The sequence below is a fragment of the Spermophilus citellus genome (assembly GCF_964194105.1).
Source record: "Spermophilus citellus genome assembly, chromosome: 9".
NCBI lineage: Eukaryota > Metazoa > Chordata > Mammalia > Rodentia > Sciuridae > Spermophilus > Spermophilus citellus.
In genome coordinates, this window is record NC_138191.1 from 54,201,368 (window position 1) to 54,213,592 (window position 12,225).

The 12,225-nt window shown below is 33.6% G+C and overlaps 1 protein-coding gene across 2 annotated transcripts in view; it reads left to right on the plus strand.

Moving 5' to 3' along the window:
• The window catches only part of DPYD (dihydropyrimidine dehydrogenase), an 824,864-nt gene that overhangs the window by 585,312 nt on the left and 227,327 nt on the right, over positions 1-12,225 (plus strand). For both annotated transcript variants that reach the window (XM_081305920.1, XM_081305921.1), the window contains 2 exons: positions 4,361-4,481; positions 5,545-5,664. In XM_081305920.1, the coding sequence (XP_081162046.1) occupies positions 4,361-4,481; positions 5,545-5,664 (241 nt within the window). The remainder of the gene's footprint in view (positions 1-4,360; positions 4,482-5,544; positions 5,665-12,225) is intronic.

Below are 12,225 nucleotides of genomic sequence, written 5' to 3' on the forward strand. Positions count from 1 at the left end.
TCTTGATTGGTTGGCAAGTCCCTGGATATCTTTATAGGAAATCACCAAAGAGCAATCCAAAGTGGTTTTACCATTGTTAGCAAGCTTAAGTCAGAAAAAGAGATTCGAGAAGGACACATGCTAAAATATAATTTAAAATATCTGCATTTCATCACGTTTTTAATAGTCACTGAAATTTTACCTAGAGTAGTTGGCTACTAGGAATAGTTAACTCTTTTCTACCCTATTTTGTTGACAGTAGGATAAATACATCCTTTTGCCTATTACTTTGCAGCTACATCTAGTCTTACAAGTATAAATGAAAAAGAAACCTTTTATAGTTCTAGTTTACAATTGATAGCTGAATTTCACTTTGGGGAGCAATTTTGCTAAAGAAGACAATAGTTTAGAACATGATAATGGGAAAGAAAATTAAGAAGATGAAATTGGTTATCAGATTAAACTTCTGAGCTCCATTTTTCTCCATCAGAAAAGGAGACGTGAAAAAAAATGCTAGCCACCTCTTGTCATGTCATGTGAATTAAGACTTAGGAGTTCCTTAGTGGAAAACATTTTATATCTGGTAAAATTTTTCTGTGAACTCATTGTAATGCCAGCTTCTAAGAAATCCATTTTGAAAAGAATTGTACAGAGTGAAAATTACCAGGTAAATTGGAGAGAAATGTTTCTTCAAGCCAAAAATTTCACTTGTAATTTAGCTTATCAAGAAATTTTCACAGTCTCATTCTATAGGGCTTGTTCCTTTGTGGAGAGCATGAAACCAATGAGATTTGATGCCCTAAGTAATTGCCTGCCCTACAATGGAGAGGTCATCTTAAGGGCCTCAAAAGTAGAAAGGTGGGTCCTTTCTGTAGAATCCCTTTAATATGAAAATAGAGGCATAATATTTCCAGGAATGAAAAATTATCACATATCCTTAATTAAGAAATAAAACTTTAAAAATAACCAGTTTTGCACAATGGAAACCATTGCAGCAAGCAATGTACGTAGTGCTACATTTCTTAATATCTGTTGGGATGTTGTTTGGTATTCATAGGAATTTCTTCCAGAGCATATCAACTGCAAGCAGACACTAAGCTATTGTGAGTAAAATGTTCAAATGGGCCAAATTTGTCTCTAGGATACTTGTATCCACTTTTCAGTACTTTGAAAGTATGGTGGAATCTTCACCTCATGTTGTATCCTAAAGATCACCAATTGCTCCCCAGGTCTGTCAATCATTCCTTAAGGTCATCAGGTGCCTTCCTGCTAATAACACCACAGACTTCTATCACAGGAAACCATTTTGTTGCTCAGAGCTATTGTGGGTGTGCACATGGATAACAAAGGTATTGGCGTGTGCGCGCGCACACACACACACACACACACACACACACACACAGCCCAGCAGCTGCTATGGAAGAGATTCCAAATCATGGTCAAGGTTGGGCATTATTGATACCTGAAAAAGCAAATAAAAATTTACTGATCCAAGGAGACTTTATGTATATTCAGCACTAAAAGACTTGTTAAGCTATAGTTTTTGCATAATTTTTATTATTTTTCTTCAGAGTTACTCCTAAGTTTTTAAAGTAATCTTAGATTTTGTGGTTTTAAGATATCATCTATCATAAAATATATTCAGGTATTTCTAAAATCTCATCAGAGTATAGATATTGATGGGTACATTAAAGTACATTGAAAAAATATTCCAAGTTTTTGGTCATTCTTGATTCATTGACAAAACAAGTACTTTTTGGCATGCCTGGAAAAAGAATTGCTTTGTTTTCGTTGCTTTATGTTGGTGTTGATATTATTTAATATTCATTTTAGAGTTAAGAGAAACTTTTCTTCCTTTCCTGGAGTTCTTAGAAAGACTTAGAAATTGTCTGAAATTTGCTCATTTCAATAAGATTCTCAAAACTGGCATATTAGGAAAGAGAAAGCTATTTCAGGCTATCACTAGAAATGAGAAGGTCAAGATGCTGAAACTGCAGAAACACTATTAATTGCTTTTAGATCTTAAATGTTCAGAACAAAAGTGTGAAGAAACAGGAAAGTGTGAATGATTATATTCTACCCTCTAATTCCCTAAAGTAAACATATTCATTCTATCATGTTATAAGCCTCACCATATTTTTGTTGTATTAGAGCATTCCCTATTATACCTGTCAAATAAAACCTTGCAATTTACAGAATCGTCAATTTCACGATAATGGTTGTCAGAAATTATTTTAAAACTTCTCTAATAATCAAATTTATTTCATCTATGATGATTAGTCAGCTGCTGGTTTGGATAAATATGAAGATTTTCAAAATGTATCTGAACACCATCAACCTCACTCATAGAAATCTAGGAGGGTCACATTATGCTATTTCAAAGAGATAGATGATTCAAATAAGTCACGATTACCAAGGAACTGTCTACTTTTAGGAAACTAAAACATAGAACAAACTCTAAATTGCTAAACATAGATAAGAGGTACTTGGTTCAAGTAGTCAACCAGTGAAAATCAACAGGAAAAAAATTCTGACAAATGTTCAAAGTAAGTTATAAAGACATGGTGGTCAGTAATATTGAAAGCCACTTGAATATCAGATTATTAGTGTTCACTCTATTGGAACCAAATAATATTTTAAATTTGTTTCAGTAATTCTTATCAGGCTACCTTCCATGTATTATGCAATTCAAGTGATCTTTAAATTATTGTCAAATTCTACCTTAAAGAGCGCGTTCACAAAGGACATGCAATTCATATCATCTAGAGTTACTGTCATTTCTAGGCTAAGTCCCATGGAAATTCATAACTTAGAAATGAAAGTCACAAAGATGCAACTGCCTTCATAATGCCAATGCAGCAGTTATAAATATTTCATGAACATTGCATGGGCAGGGTCAGATCTCCATTTTCATGAGTTAGAATTTGTACAGCTAAGTCTCCAGATTTTACTATTCATAATGCACAGTATGCCCTGTAGAGCATTCCATATAGTGCTTTTTAATATTTATGTTTAATGAAGAAATTACTGTTCTGAAAAGAGAACAAGCCAAGCCAAAGATTTCTTGTTAAAAGTATTAAGTTTTGCTGAATAGAGATGATAACGATCAACAGAAATTACCTCATTGAAGGATCTTAGCACATAAACACATAACTTTTATCATAATATAGTATGACAGATCAAGACACATTAAAACTAAGTGAAATGGTTCTCTCTAAAGATGAAAACATTAGAAATCTCATCTTAAAAAATTTGAAAGGTTAAAATGCAAAGAACAACTTTCTTTCATATAAAAATATTAATTATAAATAATATATTTGCCTACTATTTCATAGTTTAGATAAATATCCATATTTTCTTGTATTTTTATTTTTTTCAAAAAGCATTTTAACTTGTTAAGATAATATTACCAAGTTCAGTAATGAATTGCCATTGCATATTTTAAGTTAATTTATCAAAGTGCATCATCAGTACCTGTCAGAATAAATTTTGCACTCAAAGTAATGAAAAAAAAAAAGGACTATTGTGTGTGTTGAAATCAAAGAACATTACTACAGCTAAGTTATTTCAATAGAAAGGATAGGTGTTTGCCCTCTAAATGATACTTGTCCCATGAGAAAATAAAAGCTTGAAAAATCACAGGAATCAAGCACAGGAAAACATCTATTCCTTGCTTTTAAAAATGAGCATTTGATATTTTATTTCATTTTGTCATTTTGATCAATTCTTTCAAGTAGATGAGTGTTGAAAAAATGCTGTTCAGATCTTGGCAACATTTGTGAAAGTAGGCTAAAGTTGCTGAGCAGCTCCCAAATAATCCAGGGCTGAATTATTCCATTTTAGCATAGAGTATATATCACATTTGGATGGATGATGAAGTTGCAGATAGATTTTCTTTTGAATGTATTTCCACAAGACAAATTCTTCTAATAATGAAAGCAACAGGCTTCAGATTGAGTATCATTCACTTGGGAGTTGGCAGTTTGAATATTTTTTATTAGGCTTAAACCAATGCAGGCACTAGAAATTCTGTAATGTTTTCTGAACTTGCCACCAAAAGTTTATGTTTCATTCCTGATATCATTTAATGGAAAATGAGAAACACTTTCTTCCAATTGGTTCTTTGTAATTTTATTTTCCAAAGACTCCCTTGAGGAATTTAACCTTTATGTGATGAATTTGCAGTTCACTTGAAGTGTGTTAACCTTAGTTCCCTAATGAGTCTAGGTGCAATGCTGAGGAGAAATTTGAGAAATATATCATGTAGCTCATTGTCAAGTTGGATTTGTCTTGCACATCTCCAGCTTTGCTGTTGTTCTTATACACATTTTGATCACAATTCTTTAATTATGTTCTATATTTAACTGACCTATTTGAACAGGATCCAGAGCTGGTTCGGAACATCTGTCGCTGGGTTAGGCAAGCTGTTCAAATTCCTTTTTTTGCCAAGTTGACCCCAAATGTCACTGATATTGTGAGCATCGCAAGGGCTGCAAAGGAAGGTAAGAACTAAACTTTTATCTGTTGCCCAGTTAGATAAATGTTGGCCTGATATATGTGGCCAAAATGGAGTATATTTTTTTCACAAACATCTGTGTAGATCTTTCTTAGGTCTTAAGAAAAAATATTAAATGCAGCGTCAATCTCACAAATGTAGTAGAGTCACACCTGGATTTTAGATAATAAATAGACCCTAATCTTTGGCCAGGGAACACAAGATCATTTATAATTTTTATTAATAAACATGTTTTGCAAAGATTAAAAATTATGAAACAAAGTTAAAGTCACAGCAAATTACTCCAAAATAAGGAACCCATAATGTGATGATTGTGTAATAGTATTTGAATTGTTGTGGTTTTCTTTGGGGTGGGGAGTACCAGGGATTGAATTCAAGGACCCTAGACCACTGAGCCATATCCCCAGCCCTATGTTGTATTTTATGTTGAAACAGGGTCTCACTGAGTTGCTTAGTGTCTCGCTAAATTGCTAAGGCTAGCTTTGAACTCACGATCCTCCTGCCTCTGCCTCCTGAGCTGCTGGGATAACAGGTGTGCACCACCTCGCCTGGATAGTATTTGAGTCTTCAATAAGGTTGAAAAATATATCAGTTCCCACACTATGAAATTTTTTATGAGATTCTTGTTTATGAGAGAGTCTAGAACATCATCTTAAATACAGGCTCAATAAATATCTATTAAATACATAAATTATGCAGTTGATGCATGACTTTATAGATTAACATGCTTATATTCTATTCTGTGTAAAGTACATCCTGACTGGAAAAGACATTTTAAATTATCTGGAAAATTACATAGAATACAAAACATTCAACATCAATAAATCTATCTAATAATTCAGAAAATGAAGTCATGGTAATTAAACCTTTTAAAAAATATCCTGCATTTTAAGCATAACTGTAATAGTTAAATTAGTGTACACATTTGAGAAGAGAAAATTTCCTCACAAGAAGATAGAGTGTACATTTTTCTGGGCATGTGGGTTTGAATGGGTTTTAATCATGGACTCTTTGAGAACTGGAGGCAAACCTTGATGTGTTTTTCACAGGTGGTGCAGATGGTGTTACAGCCACAAACACTGTCTCAGGTCTGATGGGACTGAAAGCTGATGGCACACCATGGCCAGCAGTGGGTACTGGAAAGCGAACCACATATGGAGGAGTGTCAGGTAGGGGTTGTCTCTCTTTACATTATGCTTCCTTGGAGCTTGCTGTAAAGTGAGGAGGTCATGTTGCAAACAAGGGTATCATGTCTTTTATAATCTTGAATTCTTATAACTCATTGCTGGTCGATATTCCTAAGAGTGGATAACAGATGGAACAATTGAATGTGAATCCTCAAGTGTCTGTTAGTATCAGATGAGAGAGTGCTGAAATAGGATCTTGAATGAATTCTATTCTCTTCTATCTATGCTTTCTTCAGAATTTCTCATTGTCATGGTTCTCTTTTCACTTATTATAAAAGCTAATACCATGGCCTTTGAGAGAAGAATATTTGCACCCTAATTATAATACTTTTTGCATAGTCTGAATTAGTTTCCACTCTTCATAGAATTTTACAATCTACCTTTTTCAAAAAGCCATGTTTTCACAAGTGTCCCAAACAAACCATTAAAGCATTGCATTTAAGCTTGAGCTAACAAGACACTGGCAGACCTCACACCTTTGCACATTCTTTCTCATTCTCAAACACTTGCATTTGAAACAGAGAGAGAAGTTTTTATCCCAAGGTCCTAGTTAGGTCTTTTTGCCCTGTGCACTCTGTTGCTGTGACAACGTGAACTTGGCCTTGCCAAGACAATGCTGTGAGGTTCTTGACTGTACTGGTATGGGGATTAGTCTCCTTGGTGATAGAGAAAGTGGTAAATATACATAACAGAGTGGTGCCCTACTGTTCAAGAAAAGCATTGCTGAATTAGACCAAAATATGCTTTTGGAAGAAGCTGGATAGACACAAATAAGGCTCTGTCCATGCTGTGGAATTCTGTTGTGAGAGCATGAAGTGAGCCATGAGCCATGAGCCATGACAAAACAACAACAGCCAAAGGTTATATTCTTCTTTAATTGAATGCCCATCCCACAGTGTCAGAACAAGGGAGGCTGACTAGCAGCACCTGCTCAGACCCTGACAGGACATCACTCTCTTTTATCAGGAGCTATCAAACAGGACCTTAACTCTTACTGTAATGCAGAATAAGATAGGCTGTGTAAGCAAGTGCCCCAGAAAGAAGCAAGAGACTCCAGAGTTGGGCCACAATGTGCACTATGTTTTCTGTCAGCCCATTTCAATTTTTCCAGCCTGCCATGTTGACAGCAAGAGAATAAAGGAGGTCACTGAGGGTGCTGAACATTAAAAATTAATAAAAGAACTATTGCAGTAGTATTTTATATAAGTAACACCATTCACGTTTTCTCATTTAAGCTGCAATTTCTGAATATTCTCCCATACTATAACTCAGTCTAATAAAACTACAAAATTACAGCATTAGAAAAGTCTTTTGTGTTGCGGTCTTTAAGCACACACACACACACTGGAAATTATAGCAGTATCTGAAAACAAGTTCAGCTATACCTCAGGGCCTGTTAGCATTTCCATAAAACTCTATTTCTAAGATTTATAAATTCATATATAAATATTCGCTTGGGCTATAAGCTCAGCTAAGCCTTGGTGGAACTTTCATTTTAAACAACAAAATATCCCTAACATTTTTAAGGGCTTGTACCTTATTTCTAATAGGTTCTATATTAAGTTCCTTCACATTAAACAATCTGTTTTGAAAATAGCTTTTCCCATATTGACAAAATTAATACAGTTTTTCTCCTTTAAAGCAATGCTTGCATTAGTTTAGAGGTAATAGAATCTGAAAAGCAGTTTAAACAGGCAATGATAATATATTTTAGGATGGAAGCATGCCTATAACAAAGCACCTTCAGAATGAGTTATAGCAAAACCTAGCTAGTAAAATTGTGCTAAACAATAATGGTTTGAAGTTTTAGGGGTGATGAAATATAAAAATGGCTAAAGACTATTCCTAGTCTATCAGATGTGACTGTCAGAACTTCAAATGCTATTTCAATTTAGAAATCACACAAAATATGCTGGATATATTTACAAGATTTAGAAAAAAAAATAAACAGCATAGTGCTAATATCTTCCCAAGCGTTCTCTCAGAACACTGGAATGCCTACTTTTAGAAGAGCTGTTTGAGTCATAGTTTTTGTTGTTGTTGTTGTTGTTGTTGTTGTTGTTTCTAAGCAAACACTATAGAGTTCAATTTGGGATAGCTGCCTAATAGCACATGCTCTCTATTGCCAGGACAGGACATTCTACCCTTTCAATATATTCTCTGTCTCCTTATTCAATCTGTATTTTTTTTTCTCAGACTGAGATTTCTGTTTGAAATAGGAGTTTGTTTTTGTTTAAATGGGAAAGTAACCTTTGGCTATTGTTGTTTTATCATGGCTCATGGCTACACTTCATACTCTCATGACAGAAAACCTCAGCATGAGAGAGCTTTATTTGTGTCTATGCAGCCTCTTCCAAAAGCACATTTTTAATCCACTGTAGAAAAGTGTCACATTTCGGCATTGTTCTCTTAAGATGCATTAGCTAATAAGGGGCAGTAACAGGCATTGGGGAGATAAAATCTCAACTAAGGAATAACAGTTGAATTATTATTGACTAAAATATTAGTCTACATTCTAGAGCCATCTTTGCAAACACTGGTTCCCAACTCATGACTGTGTTATGGAATCAAGTTGAATAAACTTGAATCAGCATTTTAGAAAAATGAAATAGAACAGGAAAATGTCTAATGTTTTGCTCATAGTTAGGATAAGCGTTGGTCAAACTTCTTTTTCAGTTAGACACAGAATATGCATATATATATATATAGCATGATATAAAATGCATTTTTAAATGTATCTACTTCGAAAAAGTTTGAAAGTTAAATGCTGTATTAAGAGAATTTCATTAAATAAAATAAGTAATTAAGCTAATCAAAAGATAGCTTTTACTTGTTGCAATTTAGAGTTATACTAAGCGGGAATATTGGGACCACCTTCTGAGATATGGTCTTTTATCTTGCTACTTTAGAATGGCATTTTCTCCCCAACTCACCTGTAGGTGATTATGATGGGAGCAGGAACTTGGAGGCGGCTCAAACATATGGACCAAACTCATAAGAGAATGATTTATATAGCTGGATTTCAGTCATGCCAGAAATACCTGGCAAGGTTCATGTTCACAAGTATGGGTCCTTTATAGGTTGAATTATAGATCAGGTGATTTCATAGTGAGAACACTATCAAAAGAAATCTTGTTTGGTATTCATAAGAGATATTTTCATGAAACTAGGATGGCTAATTAGGCTCTCCACCATACAAGAACTTCTCTCTGAATCACTGATTTTTAGGGAATCGTTATCCTCTTCTTCTCTTTGGACAGTAGTAACACTGATAAGTTGTTATTAGCTAACTTTATTAAATCAAACATTAGTTAATTGATGTTATCACCACAAGATTGAGTGGATGATTGGGGAGTTTTTGTGAGTACTGGGAGAAGAAATTAATTGATTTTATTTATTAAATTAGGAAAAAACACGAATGTTATCAGCAACTTGATTAATTATAGTCTTTATCCTTGAGAGAATTATTCATTATTGTTCCTAGTTTTAGTTTGGCTCTTTTTTCCCCCTGGTTTTGTTTAAAATTTTGAACTCTTTTTCTGACCTTGTCCCCAAATAATGAGAACATCTTAATATAGCCCCCAACTCAGTGGTTACTATCACTCATCCTATAAATGGTGTTATCCAGCTGTGGTGTGACATTTTCACATGAAGTCCTCTCTGTGGGTAAGAGTCTTTTAAAGATGGTTAAGAATGAGTCCTTCATAGCATAAACTAAAGATACGGCTTTCTTGAAAGTGACTTCATGAAGGTAACCTTTATTCATTTACAGCTGCATCAAGAGAAAGAGTAATTGAGCATCTTTCCATGGGGTAAACTCATTTGAAGGAGTTTTGTTGTTCCTTGTGCTTTGGATACTTTTTATTATGGAAGATAGGCATGTTCCTTAGATTTGTTGTTGTTTCATTGTCCTGTGTGTATCCTGTTTACTGAACACATGCACACACATAAGAAGTCCTGAATTTGCTCTGAAGAAGGAACTTTAATACTTTGGGTTCAAAGTAATTTACTTTCAACAAACTTAAAAAATTTATTACTCATCGTTTTAAATTATTTTGTAAAAATTTTGTTTTACCAAAGAAAAGGAAAATCTTGTACTTAATTTTAAATTTCAGATGTTTACTTGAAATTATTAAGTATAAACTTGTTGAAATAATAGAACACTTCTCATTCAGTATTAATACTTATAAATATTTACTGTTGATTTCTGAGTAGTTCACCTAAGATGATCTTTAAGATTGACCTCTCTTTCAGTCCAAATTTATTGATCACAAATAGAATATCATAGAAAGTCTAAGAAATTATTGTGTATTTCTCAAAAAAAAAACCAACCCAACAACAACAATAATGGCAAATTACATAGCTGGTTTTAGGGTCTACATGTAAATAATGAATACCCTGAAATTTCTCTATGTGAGCCACTGGGCACTGAGCTCTGATAGCACCTTAATGGTTATGTCTCCTAATGGTGCTTTCATTTAAAACTGACATGGGAAATACTAATAGCAGAAGGCACAGGTTAGAAATATTGCTAGTGATTTGTAGCTCTGTGATGGAGTAGGGCTGAAAATTAGTACAGAGTGTATATTTAGAAAACTTGCACAAATGTGAATCGATCTAGTAGTTTGAAAATAACTTTAGGCATTGCCTCCACTTTGCATATTTTGTGATTAGTTTTAAAATGTTTACTTAGGCTAAATTATTGTGGTCATGCAGTAACTTGGCAGTATGCATCCTGACACTGGGAACTACATAAGTACAAATTCAGTGTGACCCGATCCTATCATGACCTAAGGCTTATTTTGATGTAGGTACTGGTAACTATTTGTGTAAATTCGGGAAGATGATAAAACACAATAGAATGAAAACTCAGAAGTTTTAGTTACATATTGCTTTAAATAACTATTTTCACACATGCAAGTAAGTGGAGATTTTGGCAGGATTGCTTTAAGTTCTTATATTACATACTACAATTATATCACAAAATACAGTGTTGGTATTTTTTTATTAGGAAGTACTTCTTAATGGGATGGGTTTTTTATGTGTCAATCACATGATTATTGATGCATAAATTCCTTTCAGAAAAACACGCCTACTACCTGTCATAAAATTTAAGCTATTTTAACCATCTTTATCAATAAGAGCATAAGCTTTAACAGTGAAATGTTTAAAATAATCTGATAAAGATGTAATTTAAATGAATAAAAGTGTGGTGATAAATCATGCCAAAAATAAAAATAATTCAAAGGACAGCCTTACATTTTGTTCTCACTTATCTTTTTTCAATTTTCCAGAATAATGCAAAAATTTTGCCTATTATTCACATATGTAAAAATATTCTCAGACTATCACAAGTTTAACAGATCAAATTGTTAAAGACCTTGTTATACAAATATATATATATATATATATATAGAGAGAGAGAGAGAGAGAGAGGTAGTGTATTTGCTAGATAGTAAAAAATAAGCATATCAAATAATGAAGCCGAATTATATTTTTCATTATAGATTATGACTCTTTTGAGTGAAGTGCATCATTACAAATATTCTCATTTAAATAATGCTCATTTGAATATATTAATATAGATATTGACAAAGAATCCCCTCTTTCATTATATTGCCTTTTCTGGAGCCTGAGTTTCTCACTGTTTAGCCATCGGTCTGTGCAGGAGATCAGAGCCCTAATAATAGATTTTTGACAGTGAGCTCGCCTGCTACCTGTCCTACACAAATCCTCACTGTTCATGTTTGCTTCATGGCAACAAAGCAGACAGAAAGGAAAATGCCAAGTGCTGAGTTTGAGGTACAGCCTTGCCTTGGCTTGACATTTCAGCAGAATAGCAGTTTATGAGATGCATAATTTTTCATCTGGGACTCAGCTGCCATATTCATAGATGCTTACAGCTCATTGACGGACTGGAGCAAGGGCAAAGGTTTAAAGCATAGATCAAGGTCTATAGCCTTTCCTTAGGTATTTTAAAACAACTATTGTCCTGCAGATAAATAATAGAATGAAACAGCATTTAAGATCCAACAAATTCTATTTGGCCATTATGTATGTTTTCTTTTGTGCAAAATTAAGAAAATAAAGCAATATTTGTACCATTTTCTAAGAAAATATTTGATAGACTCTGTAAACCAAAGGACTCTGACAAGCATATTAAGAAAACTTACCTTTGCAGCAGTGGTAATGAATTATTAAATTTCTTTCCTCTGTGTGTGTTTTTTCATAAAGAATGATTTCAAGCTTGAAATTAATCAAAAAATGTTCTATTATGAAAGTAAAACTAGAGAGCATTGTGTCACTCTTTGAGCTTGACTTTAAATATTCACAGATTCATGCATATCTACTGTACTAAAAAAAATCCGTGTAAGTACACGTCAGTGGCTGTTTAATTTAGGACTACACATCTCTGTAAGCTTCAGAAACAGTTCACCATGTCACAGTCTCATATAGAACAATGGTACAGTACATTGGATTAATTAAAGAAGCCTTGCAGAGAACTGAGTTCTCAGTATGTCAAGATTTCAGTTTTATGTTAAA